Below are 20,766 nucleotides of genomic sequence, written 5' to 3'. Positions count from 1 at the left end.
ACTATTTAAAACCGCTGTTTTCTATGTGAATATACAGTAAAGTGTAATTTATTCCTGTGATCAAAGCTGAATTTTCAGCATCATTACTCCAGTCTTCAGTGTCACATGATCCTTCAGAAATCATTCTGATATGATCAAGAAACATTTATGATTATTATCAGTGTTGAAAACAGTCATATTTTTGTGGAAACGTTAATACACAAATTGAAAAGTTTGGAGTAAGTAAGAAAAAGAAAAATTATATATTTAATTTATCAAGGATGCATTAAATTGATCAAATGTGACAGTTTATAATGTCTTAAATAAAAAAAAATATCTTCATTTTGTAAGTTTCTAAAGAACTACAAAAAATAAAATGTAGCAGTTTTCACAAACATATTAAGCAGCAAAAAAATGAGTTTGCATAATATATAAATATATAAATACACACTAATTAATATATAAATATAAAATATATATACACACATATTAAATATATTTAAGAGAATTGTTATTTATTTACAATTTCTTTTTATATATATATATATATATATATATAATATAAATTATATAAAAATAAATACATTCACGTAAGGATGCATGAAATTGATCAAATGTGACAATTTATAATGTTACAAATGATCTGTTATATTCATTTTTTAAGTTTGTAAAGAACTATAAAAAATAAAATGTAGCAGTTTTCACAAACATTAAGCAGCAAAACAATTAAATAAATTAATAAATTAATTTATATTTATATATATATATTAGGGCTGTCAAACAATTAATCATGAATAATCGCATACAAAACAAAAGTCTGAGTTTGCATAATATAAGTGGGAGTACTGTGTGTAATTAATATGTATATATAAATACACACAAATTAATGTATATATTTAAGAGAAATATTTTTTATGTAAAAAATATTTTTATTTATATATAATATAAATTACATACAAAATAAACACATATACTTGTAAATATTTCTCAAATATATACATGAATGTGTTTGTATTTATATACACATAATAATTACACACAGTACTCACACATATATTTTATTTTGTATGTGATTAATCGTTTGACAGCATATATATATATATATATATATATATATATATATATATATATATATATATTCATTCTGTGGTGAAATAACAACCCTGTACATGTTTTTGACATGTTTAAGGTCCCTGCCCTTTAATAATGATGATAAATCACACACAGTCTGATGTGATATTTCTCTCAGGACTGAAGCACAGATGAACCGTGTTTGATTACGGCCATTAAAGCTCTCTGAGGCTCGCGGCACTATCGGGACATCCCTCTTTCTTAATTTAGAAACGGCCGAGAGGTTCCTGTGTGTTTCTGAGACATCTGCTGCTTTACAGCCCACAGCAAATTCAGCATCTCAGAGAGAGAGAGAGAGAGAGAGAGAGGACTGACCCTGCACTTCACACACACTCCTGCACCGTCAGCCAATCACAGACAAACACATCCAGAGACAGAGAACTAGATTTGCAGATTTGCAGAAGAAATTGTGAGTTTGTCTTTGCAAAACTCACCACTGTGACGATAGACCGACCGATCTGACCTTTAATTCCACCATCATGAATTAACCCGAAGTGATAACTGATTTTAACAGCCATTGTTGAGCATTATTTCGATAAAAAATTACAAAAATACAAAAAATAACATGCAGGATTATAATAGGAGCCACGACACAGTGAGGTCAATGTGACATGTAGTATATTACTAATGAAAACATTTAAAGTCAAAATCAGTCTCTGCTCGGAGTGTCTGCTCTGTGTCTGTGAGTGCTGCCCCCTAGTGTCCGGTGCGATTCGACCCTGTCCCGGCCTGATCCTCACTGGGCTTCTGTTCAAATCCTCCTGCCAGCGTCCTGGCACTCTCAGTGGAATACTAACACTAAGGCGCTTACACGCCGCTCTCCACGCCACACCGGCAAGCCCACCTAACTGGCTTTCTCTTCAGAGAGACGGAAGGCTTCCGTGATAAAGAGACTGGCCTGTAAATGCAGTTCTCTGCACCTTAAACGCTGTGGTTAATGAGGAAAGTCCTCATTAAGAAATCCATCACACTGACACACAGATCTTATATAATATTTACATTCCAACCACACATGCAACTGCATTAGCTGATTGAAATTAAAGTAATAAAAAAGATTACGCACTAGTATTTAAATAGCATTTAGCTTGTTTAATTATCATGCACAGAGATTTCACAAGCTAATTTAAAGACTATTGCAAATAGTGATGATTAAAAGTCGACCAAAAGAAATACACTTTCCATTCTACGTTGATATAAAAGACGGTTCCTAAAGGTTGATGGCAACATTGCTGTCTTCTAAAACCCTTATTTAGTCCAAATTCTAAGGCAGCATCACACTCAGAAAAGAGCTTTAGAAATAAGAAGAAAATCTTTCATTCTCTGTATGCAAAACGTGCAACACAAGGCCACAAGATTTAATTACATGATCAACTTTACGACACGTTCAAGGCTTTCTTCATGAATGCCCACACAAGGAAATAAAACACTCTTGAGTTTAAGCAAAAGTCATAACACTGCACTCGTCCATTTTCCCTGTTTCTTCTGCAACACTCAAGGATTTGCTCTATTTGTCTGTTTCATTGAATGTGCAGCTGCATTGTAGCAGTTGAACCATCCAAACAAGAGAAAAAGACACTTGAGCAGAAGGTAAAGCGGGTCCAAACGGCCTGTGAATGTGTTTGAGAAGTTGCTGGAGATGAGAGGCCACCTCAGGGAAAAGACATTGTGCTCATTGGCTAAAACTGAAAGTTCAAAATAAGACTAATGCAACCCTATAGATGGTGTTCGTACCTTCACGTGTCCCTCCTTGGCCTCCCCGTACTGCACATGCTTTCTCAGGTGGTTACAGATGGCGCGGAGGGTGGGGTGGACCTCCACGCAGAAGTTGCACCTGTAGCCGATGGGAGTCTTAGCAGGTGTGCCGTCCACCTAGAGAGAGAGAGACGATGACAACCATTAGAAAATGTCTTTACTGATGCAAACTAGTTTTTTTAACAGCCTGCAACTATAATTAATCAGGCTGTAGTGATGCTGCCGGCCTGCAGGGTCTCGTTTTGTCTGCTGTCACTTTAAGACCTGGCGCATGGATCCATTACACTGTTACACATGCGTTTTCTTTCTCAACTGTTTACGTTCACTGACTGTGTTTATGTGAAAACTCCAGCAGTTTGACATTATTTTGTGTGTATTTGACTGTTTAAGCGCAATAAGCAGCGAAAAAGAACTCTTTATGTATGCACACTTTGGGCCCTGTAAAGCCCAACGTATATTTGACTTTTTACGCTTCAGCTTACAGTGCGCGTGACGCAAATTTTGTCATCAGAAGAGTACGCACGTACTATACAGGCACCGCTGGATTTTTGTAACTGGGTATACTTTTGAGTACTTTTTGCATTTAATTTTTTTGCAATAATTGGTTTATCCACAAGGTGGCAACCGTGCCATGGGGGTGTCGATTCACAAGGCAGTCGAAGAAAGCCTGCATAAACAGAACAGACTGGAACACATGCAAGCTACAGCTACAATGGAGGCCCACATAGACGACAGATTGTGCGAAGAGGTTAGAAAGCGCCCTCATTTGTACAACTCTAGCATGAAAGAATACAAATCTATTTATGGGTTGTAAGACTGCTCAAAACTGTGCATGCGTCAAATGCCTGTGTACGTGTTCGCAAGGCTGTGCATTCGACTCTGTGCATACACGTAAAAAAATTAAGTATACCCAGGGCTTAACACCAACAACCGGAGCATCATATTGTGAAAGTGCCTAATATAAACATTTATTTTATGCCTTGCCAACAGATTAATTAATATACTATTTTTTTAACTCACCTTATTCTCTGGTTTGGCTTCTGGCGTCTCTGTCGTCCTCTGCTTGCTTTGAAGCTGTTTTCTCCTTTCCAGCCTCATGGCTCTTTTCTGGAAATCCTCATTGTGGTTCATCAGATGGACGCCGAGTTCTGGAAGAGTCAAGAACTTGATTTCACAGTGGGTGCACTGGTAGAGCTCCGTCCCATCTTCCGCAGGGCTCGGAATGGTGACGAAATCCCACTTGAGTTCCTTGCTGTGGCAGTCATTGTAATGCATCACCAGCAGCTCTTCCGCGCTGAACGAGAGCTTGAAGCATTTAAGACATTTAAAGGGGAGCCAGTCCAAGTCACCTTCAGGTTCAACCTCATCCTTAACTTCAACTATTTCCACTTCCTCTGTGGAAGGAGGCATCTCTGCTTCCTTGGAATAGATCACAGTGAAGTAACGGCCCAGTTTGCTGGAAGGCTGCTTCTTGGGAAAGACTCCTGGGTGGCGCTTTATGTAATGAGAAACGATACTCTTCCTGCTGAAAGCCTGGAAGGAGCAGAGCGAACATTTCCTTCGGTCCACCGCGAGCCTCAGCTCCTCGCTCATCGCTGGAGCCTCTGCATCTGATGCCAAGGGCAGCATCACCTTGTTCGGTTTCTCCCCTACCGTCTTGGACGCTGCCAAGCAATGCGTGTAGTAAGCATCGATGTCGTGCCGTTTCTGGTAGTGTGCCGCGAGGCCTTTGCGGATGGGGTTGGTGTAGGCGCAGAGGGCACATTTAAAGACATTGTTCTTGCCCTCAGGCTGCGCTCGGACATTGTTATGCTTGATACGGTAGTGTCGAGCGATACCCTTCCGGGTGGAGCAGAAGTATTTGCACAGCTGACATTTAAACACAGCGTTCTTGTCGCTCTTTGCGACTTCGGAAAGCGTGAGGTCCAAGTCGCAGATCTCAGAGACTTCGGTCACACTGCTGCTACTGCATTCAGCAACCAAATCATCTCTTCTAGCCGGCGACTGCGTGGCGGTTGTTTTGAACATGTCTGCAGCAGGTTGGTTATGATATTTCTCATAGTGTATCTTGAGTTTCTCTAAAGTGCCATGTGTATAAGGGCACATCTTGCAGCGGTACGCGCCATAGCCCTGCCTCTGTGTTTTAGATCGCTCATCGCCCTCGCTAGCCAACTCGTGTACATGCTCGACATCATCAGCAAAGTCCTCAGCCGTGACTTTGATGGAGGGATGACGTTTCTGGTAGTGTGTGAGAACTCCGTGGATGCGCGAGTTCACGTACGGACAGTGTCTGCACTTGTAAACTGAGCTGGGGTTAATGTCTGCTTCCTGAGCAAAGTCAGCAGCTTTAACTTTCATGCCTGGGTGTTTTTTACCATAGTGGGTCAGAAGCCCATGAAGACTGTTGTACTCAGACAAGCACACGGTGCACTGGTAAGGGTTGTTTGAGATAGACGAGGTGGCAGACAGAGAGAGATTAGATTGCCGCTCATGTGTTGGGCGACTGACTTCAACTGCAGTCTCTTCCTGCTGGTGACTATTGAACGGACTGGATGTCGAAACGTGTCCTTTGGCCAGTTGTGGGAGCAGCTTTTCAGGTGCTTGGTTACCCTTGATAATGTCGATGAGGACAGACTCGTCACCTTTGATGGCCCAAGGGTGCACTACTTGGTAATGGTTAGTAATGTCCCAGATGGAGCATGCCTCAAAAGCGCAATCTCTGCATTGGTAATGCTTCGTTTCAGAGTTCCCACCCTGTCTGCTTGTGGAAGTATCAGGACCAGCCCAAAGCTTGCTGGCCATGTAAGTGTAGTCGACGTTGTGCTCAGGGTGGCGTCTTTGGTAATGCATGAGCAGCCCGCTTGGTTCAGCGTGGGAATATATGCACCACTCACAGTGATAACCAGCCTCCAGCACACCGTCCTGATAAGCCCAGTGTAAGATCGTCATGGCCGTGGCCTTCACAGTAGGATGATCCTTCTTCAAATGCTTCTTCAAGGCATACACGTAAGGAGACGTGTACACACAGTGTCTACACTTCAAAGATCGCAACGACCTGGATTTTTCTGCTTCAGTAGCTACAGTTGCAGTGGATGTGGAACTTCCCGCATGGATCATCTGCGCTCTCTCTCTCTGACTCCGAACCACAGCTGTATGTCTACGGACGAGGTCGGCATTGGCTTTCACATCCTTGTGCTTCTTCTGGTAATGAATCAACACCCCCTTCACAGTGCGGTTCCCATAGTCGCAGTGCTGGCAGAAGAACAGCATTTCAGGTTCCCCTTTGTCAGACGATCCTTTAGTGTTGGAACTACCTGACCCTTCAATCCCGTTGTTGCTGAATTGCTTCAGAAACTGTTTAGGGGGTGCGATCTGCAGCTCATCCATGAGTTTCAGCAGTCCTGGGGTCGGGGGTGCCTGCTTTATGTACTTTGCTGTTACCTTAATCTCTGGATGTCGCTTTTGGTAGTGGACCAGAACGCCCACTACAGAGCGGTTGTTGTAGACACAGTGTTTGCAGTAATAAACATCTTCATCCAGAGCCACAGGTAGGATGGCGTTCGAAGACTTGGGGGTGCTGGTTAGGCTGTAGGTTGAATTGCTCGACAACTGTGCTCGGTCAACAGATACGACCCGCATTGTTTTCTGAATGCGGAAGTACGAGGCCTTTTGCTCTGGGTGTTTTTTCTGATAATGGACCAGTACTGAGTGCATGTTGGGACTTGAGAAAGAACAGACGTCACAGTCATACACCACCACATTACCACCCACACCTTCTCGAAAAGCTTCAGCCTCAGTGTTTGCTTCTGGCGTTTTGCAGATGCTTTTGAGAGCCGGACTGGATGATGATCTGGACCCAGAAGAGGTGGAGCCTAAACTCTTCGGCCCAGAATTCAAGATTTCTCGTAGTGTTTGGGACTCAGCAGCACTCTTATGAGGCTGATCGACCATGTAGCTGGAAAAAATCATGGCGTTGTTGATCTTCACTGAAGGGTGCATTCTTTGATAATGGGGCATCAGACTCCGCACATTTGGACTTGTGTAGGAACAGAAACGGCACATGTACACCAGATCTGGCTGGTTAAAGTTCAGGACATTACTTGCTTCTGGGTGGTGCGTCATATAGTGCTGGTGCAGATCATTAAAGTTGTTATATTCGATGAAGCACTCGAGACAACGGAAGACAGCGCTCTGATCCTCTGGGTCCAGGATGTATCTGAAGCTAAACTTGATGTAAGGGTGCATCCTCTGGTAGTGTGTGCTGACACTGCGAGCTGACTTGTTTTGGTACTCACAATGTTTGCAGTAGAACAGGTTCCCGGGTTCCCCGGTGTATTCAACAGTGTCCTGATACGTCTCCCTGCCATCTTGACTGCTTTGATCTTGGGCATCTTTAGATTCCAAAGAGGCACTATAATTATCTTCATCATCAGAAATGGTTACTTGAACAGGAATGTTTCTTGAGCCAAGTTTGGACTGCAGACTGCGCTTTCTTTTGCCAACGCCACGCTCTGCCTGAAGACCTCCAGAATTCCTAACATGAAGATTCTGAGTGTTGAATGTGTAGTGCTGACTTTGAGCATCAGGGGTTTCTCTCTCTTTGCTCGTTTCTACATCAACGTGATTGCCGTTCTCCTCCACGTCATCATCCATCTCTTCGAGGTTAATCACATCCTCGTGCTGTTGGCTTTGACTAATCTTGCTCTGGAGATTATTTGCAATTTCATCAATCCTTGTCCGTTTTTTGACAGGAGAGAGATCCAAGGGCAAATCGTTGATGGACTTTCTTGCCGTCTTCCCAATAAGGTGCTTCTTGGTTGAAAATCCAAGGATTGATGTTTGAGTTTTCTGGACGAAGCTTGAGCTGCTGTAGGACTCGGACTCAGAATCTTGCTGCTCATTAGACAAACCCTCTTGACCCGTGACTTGTGTTCCATCACAGTATGAGTGTTTGTGTTGCTGGTGGACACGTAGACCTTTCAGTGTGATGGTGGAGAAGTTACACAGTGAGCACCGATGAGGACCCTGCTGTTCCTCGACTGCATTGGATTTTTTCCCGTTGATTTTTGAGCTGCCGTTTCCTCCATTCACGGGCTCGGAGCGTTCGCCTTGACCATCTAGACTTTCACTGGTTAAGTCCATGGTGTCCCATTCGGAAGACCCACCATGACATTGTTTGTGCGCGTCAAGCTTTAGTGGGTTGGTGCAAAGAAATGGGCACTTGTCACATTTATACACTGTAGCTTTGCCAGATAAGTGTATGTTCTCAATGTGACGAGAAATACTACGTCGGTGCATGGTCAAGAAGGAGCAGAAAGGGCACTGGAACCTGTTCATGTGTCTTTTGAATGGAACTCCTTTCGTTTCTAGCAGGTCATTAACCTCTTCCGACAGAAGCAGCTTAGTAGAATCCTCAGCTGGCTCCGTGTAATGGGGATCATCCAAGTCGCAGAGCTCATCATCTGAACTGCTTCTGGAATCATTCAGAATGCTGGCATCTAGATCCATGCCAGACCTAGACATATCTGACATGGTGAAAGTCGATCTCTCTGACAGTATGGAAGATCCTGTGCTGTTAGGTATTTTTGCTGTGAGCTGCGAGTACTGAAAACTTGATATCCCTGAAGTGGACTTGAGTGATGCATTGCCAGAGGATCCTTTGATTGACGAGGCATTCGCGGAGGAAACTTCATTGCTCGCTAGATCGTTCAGGTTTAAATTGGAGGTTGGAGTGCTTCTCCTAGATGAAGCCGAATCAGACTTGCTGGATCCTGCACTTCCGTCCTGCATTTTGGGCTGTTGCAATGAAACCATAATCTTCACCATGTTACGGTGTTTTTTCATCATGTGATCGGCTAACTGCTGCCTTTGCAAAGTCTGAAAGCCACACCACTCACAGTTAAAGCTTCCTTTAGACTGGGGTTTGATCATAGATTCCAGCACACGACGTTCTACATTCCCCGGTGACTCTTCACACTGTCCTTCGACGGAAGAGGCGTCAGAGTCCAAATCCAGAACTTCTGCTTCGACAGGAGGAGCTGGGTGGCCTGGTTGACCTTCTTTGTGATGCACTTTCTGGTGTTTCAGAATCCGTGCTCTGTGTGGGGATTTATAAGTGCAATACTGGCAGGAAAAGACAGTTCCTACACCATCATAAGTCACAGCGCTGCAGCTGGCCTGCTTGGAAGCTTTAAAGGATCTCTCATCGCTTGCTTCTCCGTGGACCTTCCTGGTGTGTTCACTGAGAAGAGAGCTGGATCTGAAGTACCGCACACAGAACTTGCATTGAAAAAATGAAGTTGAAGTTTTGTTTGAAGGTTTTGCTGATTGGTTGTGTTTAGCTTGCTTTGAACCCGAGGAGTGCCCAAGGTCTTTGTTAAAGGAGTGGATGCCTGAAACATGAACAGAGAAATAAAAACATTGAGCGATTCAAGTTTGCATGACAGAATGACTGTTCTGATGTGGTTTCTTTACTTCTAGAAGATGCTGCACTCATCAATCACAAATTAGACGCAATCAGAAATGTTGATGTACCTGCTTCCTTTTTCAAGGAGTCATAATCGTGATTGGTCAAGTCTTCCTCGTCCTCTGTTTGGCTGTGGGAGTTTAACGAGTTTGACCTGGACCGTCTGGGAGACTCCTCACCTTCTCCCACTTCTGTGGGCTGCAGGAAAGCTGTGTGGACGTCCTGTATGTGTGTCTTGAGCTCATCGTTCGACTCTGCACGGAAATCACATCCATCGCACTGCAGCACTTCCATCGCTTAGGACTCCCTGGAAAATCAGGGAAACCTGTTTAGAGACAGAAAGAGAGGAAGGGGTAAGAGTATAGAAATACAGGCTGGAAAGGACATTTTATACCACAGCAAAGAGACGAAAGCACTCTGAATTTCTGACAACGCAGAATACAACAGAAGAATCTATCTGTTTTTTGGCGAGTGGTCAGTCTGCTCCAAGAACAATAGCTGAGGAGGGATTATGGGCTGATTTGTTCCATTTTTTTATTACCCAGGGATAAGCCTCAGCTGGAGCACACCAGTGGGCCTTGGTATTTACATCAGCATGTCCCATCAGATTGCATCAAGCCCTTCTGAAATAAGATTGAGTGAATCCGCCGAGGGATGAGGAATGCTCAGGGCTTCAGAGATGCAGTGCAAACACAAAGGATTATGGGGCGGGCCGTCACTTGGAGGTGGCATTATTATGTCCCATGACCTAAGAGCACCCGGCAACTGCGCCAATCAATGAGCTGAAATAAAGTATGATCCCGTCCCTGATCAATACTTTCTCATTTATACGCACACCGCTGCCAAATTCAGCACATACACATGCTGTCCATGCACAAATCTCTGATGTATTTGGGAACATTGCAATATTTCATTAGACTGCAGTGAGCATGTTCATAAACCAATACATTTTTTTCATGAAAATCTACAAACTGAGCCAGAAATTACAGAGAGTATGTGAGGAACATATGATTTGAATGTTACTAATTCAGCACTGACCTCATGTGAACCAAAAATATATACATAAAACCACAACCGCTGCTAAGACTGCTGCAACACTCATCGGGTCTTCCGGTGAAAGACCATGAACAGATACAGCAAACATGTTTTTCTTTCATCATGGGTCATTCACGATGTGATCTGTGTGGCAAGGACACGAGTATTAGCATGAACTCAACAAAAGCAGTCGTACAGCACGGTACCAGCTCTGCATATCTGACAGCAATCAACACAGAGAAGAGTGATTCTTCAGCCTTGGCTGGCTCACACATCGGGACACATTCTGTGGGTGATTTCTGTGAGAAAAGGCCTCAATGTCAAGGCCAGAATTATATGGGTTTAGTGCAATGCTACACATTAGAGGAGGCCTTGAATGCTGTAAAAGCAAACGAAAATAGATCTTAGTCGCTCCTAAAGTTACAAGGGCCATTTTCAATGGGAACTAAGGACAAGACGCGATAAAATCAGTGAAGTAACTGCATTCGAAAAGGGACCAAAATACTGTCGAGGACATGATTTGCAATTGTTCTTAAAATAAGAGGCACAAAAGCATGATCTAATCAAATCACACAAATCAAAATCCTAATTACTTGAATAATGTTCTTATTTTCGATGAATATCAATGCATGCAATTCCGAAGCAACAAAAATTATTGCGTTCATCAACAAGTCTTTCTGCTGATGCAACCAAGGCCATGTGGGTGAGTAAAAATAATATTCCATAACCTTCTTTTCATGGTCCTATCAAGTCCTGGTAGCTAAAATTATTGCTGCTTCACTCACCTGACAAAATAATAAATCAGCACATCGTATCTGTAGCACAAATGTTGCAGTTTGAGTTATTAATCAACGTTTAATGCTTAAAGGGTTAGTTCGGCCAAAAATGTCTGACACGAATGACAAAAATCACAGCCAATCAGAAGAGCGTGGGGGCGGAGTCTCTCTGCAAGCGCACTGCACTTGCAAACAAATCAATCAAAAAATTTACAGCCAATCAGAAGAGCGTGTGGGCGGAGTCTATCTGCAAACGCACTGCACTCGCAACCAGATAAAAAAAAACCCACAGCCAATCAGAAGAGCATGTGGGTGGAGTCTCTCTGTAAGTGCACTGCACTCGCAAACAAATCAATCAAAAAAATTACAGCCAATCAGAAGAGTGTGTGGGCGGAGTCTTTCTGGAAGTGCACTGCAATCGCAAATAAATAAATAAATAAATCACAACCAATCAGAAAAGCATGTGGGCGGAGTCTCTCTGTAAGTGCACTGCAATCACAAACAAATCAATCAAAAACCACAGCCAATCAGAATAATGTGTGGGTGGAGTCTATATAGAACTCTAGGGTTCTTGACTCAATTTTAAAGAACACTTTATTCCAAAACGGTTCTATATAAGGAGGAACGTATTAAGCAATCGCATAATACTTTCATGTTTAATGGATTATGTCAATTGTTTCTAGTGATAAAGTATGTTTATTAGCATATTAAAACTAAATCCATCAAATGACCCCATGATGGGAAAAGGTTCTATATATGAAGCGCCTGATGAAACCCTTTAAGATTCTATAGAGTGTGACTTTACCAACAGCAGAGAAAACAGGTTTCTTGGCTGAATGGTTGGAATTCCTGCTAGATGAGGAGAGAATAAAGACATCCGAGCCCTCACACCTACACCTTATCACCTGTGCCCTCAAACTGTAAAAGCAGACACTTGTTTCAACCTTCATTCTGAACAACACTGCCAGTGTGTCCCAGGGCAGGTTCGTCCATTGTCTCTCCAGGTCGAGTTTCAGCTCCGCCCTGATCTGTTCCGGCACTCCAGAGGAACTCAGAACAAAGTCACATCCATATCTGGACAAAGCCAGGTAGAGGAGAAAAACACAAAGTCGAAAACAGGAGACATAAAACGACGCAAATCGCACTGTCTGCCGAATCCTTCAGCGCCTGCCTGGGCTAATGGGGTGAAATTTGTAAAGCTTTCATGTGCTTCTGACAGCCACTGAGCGCCACAGATGCTTTGAGCTTCAAGGGCAGCCATTTTAAGAGCAGCAATGTGTGCTGAGGTGTTCAGGCAGAGCGTAACATGGACTCGCAGATCTGATCCTCTCGCTGCCACTGGAGAGCAGCTGACAGAAATCTATCTAGCAGATGTAACGCACCCAAAACCTTCAGCCTGCACAGCTCAGCAGAACCGCAGAAAGAGAGAAAAAAAACCTTCTCTCGTGCCAGCCTGAGCTCAGCTCGTCATATTTTCAACATCTTGGGATTTAAAAAAGACATATTGCATTTTACATTCGGCACACAAACTGATCTGCAGAAGACGTGCGATTGGAGAACGCTTCACAAAAACACTTGTTTTAACCTGTTAACCGTCAATCGCTCTTTGATCTGAACTTAAACGTTTTTCATGAATGCTCTTGAATACAGGCTAAGGTCGGACTTTCTAAAGAGACACTCAGCAGATTACTGCAGAAGTGAAAGTGCTTCAAAAGTGTAAGAAAGTTACTGAAGTTTAAGGTTACTGGCAAAGCAAATGCTGAGTAATAGAACAATTTGGCCTCTAAAATTTGCTAGAAAAACTTGCTCCAAATTTGAAGTTGATATCACGAAAATTGTGCCTCTTCAAAGCAATTTTGAGCGTTAAAGCTTTCGAATGATGCCTAATGTAATGTATGATGATTACTAAAACATGCGATGGAGATGAACCAAGGGTTAAATATCTTCAAAACGGTACAACCACCAACCTTCAAACTCCTAAAAATTTTATATTTGAGACAAAACAAAGGCTGGTCAAACCAATTATCGATTTTATTCAGTTAACAGAAGTTCATTCGGTTGTTCCAAGCATCTTGCAGAAGATTCCCACTGGCACACTAAAGCAAAGATATAAATAACCGTCTTAAATGTGAAACATCTCATGTGCCTTTTGCAAAGCACTGCATGCGTGGAGAATCAAACCCATGATCTTGGTGTTTCTAACTCCACCAGTTCTCATGTTGACACAGAATGTGTTTTGTGTTGCTTTTCCATCGTTTTTCTATGTAGACGAAAAATTTTGACTTCTGCGTTTTCATCAAGACGTTTATCAAGACATTTTACCAACTATAAGTAAATTTGGGCCAATTTACTGCATCAATAAATTTAAAGACAATTTTTGGCCAATATGAATCTAAACCGGTTTCCTCAAGACTGACTAGTCTCGGCTGGCTAACTTCTGACGAGTTTCAGCCCCACACACCCACACAGGACAGAGTTCGAAGGACTCTCATGTCCTCAAAACAAGCTTAGAGGAACTAAAGCTTCATGAGGAGGTCTAAAAATGCAAAGCATGCCTGAACTTCCCTCTTTCAGAGCTCAGAAAACATCTGCAGCCCTGAGGTAACGAAGACGACGAGTGAGTGACTGGAAGAGACGACCCGGACACCTGCGAGACCTTTCTATCCCAATGCAAACGTCCGACTCCACAGATTCCAAAGTCTACTGACGTTTGTTAATCACCAACTGGCCGACGTGCCGTAACGGCCTGCTCTACACGACTCCCAGCGCAGCTGCCCCTCGCAAAGAATAAGCCAACATTAAGCTGATTAGAAGTACAGGGGTTTTGTCCTTAACCGTCGGTCCACCGTCTCTCACAACAGACACACAGAGAGAAACGGTTCTCTCATTCATTATTCTGTTTCCTCACCAGAAACATCTAATCAGCTCTCTCGAACATTAACTGATGGCTGAAGAACAATCACGCAGAATCTAGTATTAATATTTACTCTGATTATTACAAATAGATATAGAGAGTAATGATGTAGCTGCTGTTTAATTCAGTGATTTCTTTCATAGTTCAGGCAAAGTTTGAGAGCTTCATTGAAGTGTCATCTTTGTCCCATTAAAAATACAGTAGTGCTCAAGTTTGGAATAATTATGATTTTTCAATGTTTTAGAAAGAAGTCTCTTCTGCTCACCAAGGCTGCATTCATTTAGTCAAAAACATAAAAAATTGTGAAATATTTTTACAAATGTAAATCAGCTGTTTTCTATGTGAATATACAGTAAAGTGTAATTTATTCCTGTGATCAAAGCTGAATTTTCAGCATCATTACTCCAGTCTTCAGTGTCACATGATCCTTCAGAAATCATTCTGATATGATGATTTGCTTGTGGAAACAGCATTTATTTGAAATAGAATCTTTTGTAACATTTTTAATTGCCTTTACTGTCACTTTTGATCAATTTAATGCAACCTTGAGGAATAAAAGTATTGATTTTTTAAAAAACTTTTTAATAGTAGCGCATCACAATTTACACGTTTTCAGCTTAATAATCATAAATGTTTCTTGAGCAGCAAAACATCATATCAGAATGATTTCTGGAGTAAACACTGGAGTAATGATGCTGAAAATTCAGCTTTGATCACTGAAATAAATTACACTTTACTATATATTCACATAGAAAACAGCTGATTTACATTGTAATAATATTTCACAATTTTTACTGTATTTTTGAACAAACTTTGCAGCCTTGGTGAGCAGAAAAGACTGTTTAATAGCACTGAAAAAGCGTAATTATTCTAAACGTTTGACTAGCAGTGTAAAAACAAAACAGAGATAAAAATGAACACAGATAGCAGCAGATATTTCAGATATTACAGACAACATTAGAGATTTTGTTTCATAAGGTTAGTGACTATGAACTCGTTTCTGGTCTTTCCACAGTCTTAAGATACAGGAACTGAAGATCAGGTTCTTTCACTTCACGTCGGTGCAGACGGGTGGAACGGGATCTTCAGCGTGTGGTTTGGACGCATGTGTGCCGATCTCAGCGGAGGTTTGGCTGTTATATAAGCTGATGGAACACATTATGTAAAACAAACGACAGGGTCGATCGACAGATTTCTGCCACATAAACGTCACTGTCTCATGCTAGAGATGGTCAAAGGTACTGGTACTGAAATAATCCTAGAGGAGGAGCACAAAATCAATATGGTTATATTTATATTAGTATTTAACTTTATAAACAAAGCAGCACATTAGTAAACCTGCTCTCCTCGACAAACTGCCATTTGAGACACCAGGAAGCTCAGATTCAAACACATCATCTTTGATTTCAGTATGACGAACAATAATCTCATTTGCATTCAGTGAAAAACATGACCAATTAAATTTTTACTGTATTTTACTTCTTGCTCAATGGGATTGTTTATCTATTCTCTCCTCATTTACTCGCCCTCATGTCGTTCCAAACCTGACAGACTTTCTTTCTTCAGTGTGAACACTAAAGATGTTTTGAAGAGCAAAACAAAACTGAACTCCTTTGACTTTCATTTTATGGACACATTTCTCAAAGCATCTTCTTTTATGTTCTACAGAAGATAGAAAGTAATTCGTACAGGTTTCGAACAACATGAGGGCGAGTAAACGATGACACAACGATTATGAGTCAGTGATTTCTTTGAAGCCCTTTTAGAGGAAACACAACCCTCTTTTAGAGCACAGATCTGAACTTGTAGTTCATGAATTCTTTGGAATACAGACCTAAGGCTCTTTTAAAAGCAGAAAATTGCAGAACTGAAAAAGCACTTCAAAAAACTACAGTGAAAAAAGTTATAGAAGTTTAGGTTTACTGTAAAGCAAATGAATTAAATTAAACATTTTTTTATTTTATACTAAACCTATATTTTACTAAATATTTTGCACTCTAAAATTACTAGACAACCAAAGCACTAAGTCTAACAAAATTTGTGTTCCAAATTTGAAGTTGATATCACAAAACTTGCACAAAAAAGACAATCACTCTCACACTTTGCCATAAAAAAAAAGATTCGACTCAATTTTAAAGAACGCTTTATGCTAAAATCGTTCAACATGGTTCTATATAGAACTCTAGGGTTCTCGACTCAATTTTAAACAACGCTTTATGCTAAAATCGTTCAACATGGTTCTATAAAGAACTCTAGGGTTCTCGACTCAATTTTAAACAACGCTTTATGCTAAAAACGTTCAGCAAGGTTCTATATAGAACTCTAGGGTTCTCGACTCAATTTTAAACAACGCTTTATGCTAAAAACGTTCAACATGGTTCTATAAAGAACTCTAGGGTTCTCGACTCAATTTTAAACAACGCTTTATGCTAAAATCGTTCAACATGGTTCTATAAAGAACTCTAGGGTTCTCGACTCAATTTTAAACAACGCTTTATGCTAAAATCGTTCAACATGGTTCTATAAAGAACTCTAGGGTTCTCGACTCAATTTTAAACAACGCTTTATGCTAAAAACGTTCAACATGGTTCTATAAAGAACTCTAGGGTTCTCGACTCAATTTTAAACAACGCTTTATGCTAAAAACGTTCAACATGATTCTATAAAGAACTCTAGGGTTCTCGACTCAATTTTAAACAACGCTTTATGCTAAAAACGTTCAGCATTGTTCTATATAGAACTCTAGGGTTCTCGACTCAATTTTAAAGAACGCTTTATGCTAAAAACGTTCAACATGATTCTATAAAGAACTCTAGGGTTCTCGACTCAATTTTAAACAACGCTTTATGCTAAAAACGTTCAACATGGTTCTATAAAGAACTCTAGGGTTCTCGACTCAATTTTAAACAACGCTTTATGCTAAAATCGTTCAACATGGTTCTATATAGAACTTTAGGGTTCTCGACTCAATTTTAAACAACGCTTTATGCTAAAATCGTTCAACATGGTTCTATATAGAACTCTAGGGTTCTCGACTCAATTTTAAAGAATGCTTTATGCTAAAAACGTTCAACATGGTTCTATGAAGAACTCTAGGGTTCTCAACTCAATTTTAAACAACGCTTTATGCTAAAATCGTTCAGCATTGTTCTATAAAGAACTCTAGGGTTCTCGACTCAATTTTAAACAACGCTTTATGCTAAAATCGTTCAACATGGTTCTATATAGAACTTTAGGGTTCTCGACTCAATTTTAAACAACGCTTTATGCTAAAAACGTTCAACATGGTTCTATAAAGAACTCTAGGGTTCTCGACTCAATTTTAAACAACGCTTTATGCTAAAAACGTTCAACATGGTTCTATGAAGAACTCTAGGGTTCTCGACTCAATTTTAAACAACGCTTTATGCTAAAATCGTTCAACATGGTTCTATATAGAACTTTAGGGTTCTCGACTCAATTTTAAACAACGCTTTATGCTAAAATCGTTCAACATGGTTCTATATAGAACTCTAGGGTTCTCGACTCAATTTTAAAGAACGCTTTATGCTAAAAACGTTCAACATGGTTCTATATAGAACTCTAGGGTTCTCGACTCAATTTTAAACAACGCTTTATGCTAAAAACGATCAACATGGTTCTATAAAGAACTCTAGGGTTCTCGACTCAATTTTAAACAACGCTTTATGCTAAAAACGTTCAACATGGTTCTATAAAGAACTCTAGGGTTCTCGACTCAATTTTAAAGAACGCTTTATGCTAAAAACGTTCAACATGATTCTATACTGAACTCTAGGGTTCTCGACTCAATGTTAAAGAATGCTTCACACCAAAAAAAACGTTCATTGAGCTTCTACACAGAACTCTAGGGTTCTTAACTCAATTTTAAAGAACACTTTATGCCAAAAAGGTTCTATATAAGGAGAAACATCTAAAATAAACGCATACTATTTTCATGTATAACAGGGTTTTTTTATTTTTTTCTAGTGATGTTGATGTTATGAGCTGCTTACTTCATAAAACTGTATTCAAATTAAATATGAATAAAAACAAAATTAAATAAAGCTAAATCCATAAAATGATCCCATGATGGAACCTCTAAAAAGTTCTATATATCAAGCACCTGACAGAACCGTTTAAGGTTCCATATAAAACCTCTTCTTCTAAGATCATGGTTATGCTCCACTAATGTCACATGCTGACCAGTTTCCTGAAGAAGACTTCCTGAAGCATGCTTCGAGAGTTATTTCGGGTTGAATTGGGAACGGTGCCCTCAAGGTTATGCAAGCGACCAAAATAACCCTGGACTGAGCGTTTGAACAAACCTACCGACATTCTGAAGCTGTAGGATGAAGCAGAATGGTGAAGAAGTCAGCAGTTGCTTTGATCATAGATGGTGTCACACAATGCTCGAGATCATGAGAGGCCAGAGAAGAAGAGGAAATGCAGCGAGACGTTCAGTTTCATACGCGCCGTGCAAAACTACCCAAATAATTTCCACCTCAAACACGTTCTCCATTATAACAGGAGAAGCTGAGCGCTGCAAACCTCTAGTTCCTCAAAACACTCGGTCATGCGCTGTCTGTCAAATGAGGAAGTCTCAGATGATTCTCATGATAAAGCTCAGTTCGCACCAAAGATCTGCCAGATGAGATCAGAGAAACAAACAGACCTGAGCCCTCAAACACAACCGACACTATCACAGCTAGTTCCTGTTCTCACTGGAGTTTCCTGATAAACTGGATTGAGAAAATGCCAGTGAGTAACACATACTGGTGTCACCAACCGTTTTCAACACTCTATGAAATCTGGTAAAAACTTAAGAAGCTTCTCTCAAAAGTTAAGTTAACAAAAAAAGACTTTATATTGTAGGACAGAGTAAGTGTATTTATTTAGCGACCAAAAATGTAAACAATATAGTCGAGATCCATGTTTGGCTACATCGATCATGCTTAAATAATCAAGGGAAGCGATCACAATTAAAATACGATTAATCATGCACCAGCGCTTTAACACAATAAAAAAATGCAGTGGTTTCAAACAGATGATAATTCAAGAGTGCAGAAACTCCCTGCAAAAGTACCTAGTTCAAGTTCACAAACATGAGAAAACAAATCACTTCACATAACACTGACTATTTCCCAACGTTCATATCAACAGATGTGAGATCTTCTGGAGTGATGTGCTCATAATCTTCTTCCTCCATCCAAATCATTGGCTTTTATGTTTCAAAGCAAATCCCTTCCAGGAAGCATATGGCAGCAGAAATAGGTCAGCCATTAACAAACCTACATGAAGCTTCTGAGACGCATCCAACACAAGCCGTTCCCAAGAGTAGATTTAAGACCCGCTAACCTCTTCTGCAAAAAAACACCAGTATTATTCTCGTTCTTAACTGGCCATGAAGAACAGAAAGACAGTGACAACGAACCTCTTACTGTTTTTCCCCTGAGACACACTATCCTTTATAAAACAAACAGTATTCAGACTGGACAGCAATATCACACAAGCACGAGTTCTGATGATCCAGAAAACAGCTTTTATACAACATCCTAAACAAGACGTTGATAATGAGTAAAGACATATTACAGTTACTTTGTCTTGTTCCTGTATGAATCATTTTGAATCATCTGAATGAATGGTTCACTGGCTTTCTCTGAATGAATCAATGTTGTTGAACAAATCAGATTCAAATGACACACTCCATGACAGCCCACTGATTTGTTTCTCAGCATTTCCAACAAATAAAATAAGTGAATGATTCAATGACTCATTCATGAAGACAGCCGCATTTCTTTTCTGAAAGATTCAGTGTTGAACAAATCATTTGAATAAATCATTCAATAACTCATTCATAAAGATTCAATCACGCATTACAAACAAATCAGAATGAGTCATTGAATCTAAATGATCCAAAAGAATCATGCAGCGTCCGAAATTGCATACTCTCAGGTAGGTACATATTTTGAATAAGTAATTACTTCATGACCACTAAAAAAGTATTTTCTATAATGTAATCCAGATGTACTACATTCGCCATGTTGTCATTATCATGTGACCAATGGCGTAAGTTGCGTCGCTTCACTGTCATTCATAAATCCTCTCTCGTGGACTCATGGGACAGTAAAGTGTCCTTCGTAGGCACAGTTCAGAATCTCGCCGGAAGAAGTAGGCCATACGAGGACTTTTTTCAGACATACTTCTTTCATCATATACTGATTTTCATCTACTATATAGACTCAGTGTTGAACAATTAGTTTGAATAATTCAATGAATCATTCATAAAGCTTGTCACTTGTTTCCTTCCCACGCAAATGATTTAAATGAGTGATTCAATGACTCGCAGATAATAGGCTTGTTCGATTCAAAAGCACAAGGAATCGTATGCTCTCCAAACGCTCTTGCGGTACTTCGATGTCATACGCCGATATGTCTGCCCAGATGCACCTCGAACAAGCCTATTGACAGCCAATTGTTTAGTTTCTCAATGAATCAGTCTTTTTGAACAAACTGACTCAATGAATGATTCAATGACTCAAAGACACTCAGTTGCTTAATTCCTAAAGGTATCAGTGTTTTCAAACGATTCGAATTGACTGGATGATTCAGTGAGTCACTCCACGACAGTCACCTGCTGCCACCTACTGGCATAACACTGTAACCTGCAGAAGGAGTCACTGAATCAATTTCTTTTCGACTGACGAGAGGAAGAC

At 40.6% G+C, this 20,766-nt stretch overlaps 1 protein-coding gene across 7 annotated transcripts in view; it reads right to left on the bottom strand.

Annotated features, from left to right (window-relative positions):
* The window catches only part of znf462 (zinc finger protein 462), a 45,952-nt gene that overhangs the window by 10,969 nt on the left and 14,217 nt on the right, over window positions 1-20,766 (bottom strand). For 4 of the 7 annotated variants that reach the window (XM_067377102.1, XM_067377100.1, XM_067377107.1 and 1 more), the window contains exons 2-4: window positions 9,397-9,653; window positions 3,883-9,254; window positions 2,842-2,979 (exon numbers count right to left, since the gene is read on the bottom strand). In XM_067377102.1, the coding sequence (XP_067233203.1) occupies window positions 2,842-2,979; window positions 3,883-9,254; window positions 9,397-9,622 (5,736 nt within the window). In that variant the 5' untranslated portion in view covers window positions 9,623-9,653. Of the gene's footprint in view, window positions 1-2,841; window positions 2,980-3,882; window positions 9,255-9,396; window positions 9,654-9,869; window positions 10,323-10,366; window positions 11,310-18,382; window positions 19,412-20,766 lie in introns of those variants that run through there. The other 3 variants (XM_067377103.1, XM_067377104.1, XM_067377106.1) reach the window with 3 other exon arrangements.

Source organism: Chanodichthys erythropterus, chromosome 22, assembly GCF_024489055.1.
Source record: "Chanodichthys erythropterus isolate Z2021 chromosome 22, ASM2448905v1, whole genome shotgun sequence".
Taxonomy (NCBI): domain Eukaryota; kingdom Metazoa; phylum Chordata; class Actinopteri; order Cypriniformes; family Xenocyprididae; genus Chanodichthys; species Chanodichthys erythropterus.
Note: the sequence above shows the minus strand (reverse complement) of the source record. Positions and strands in the feature narration are given on the sequence as shown.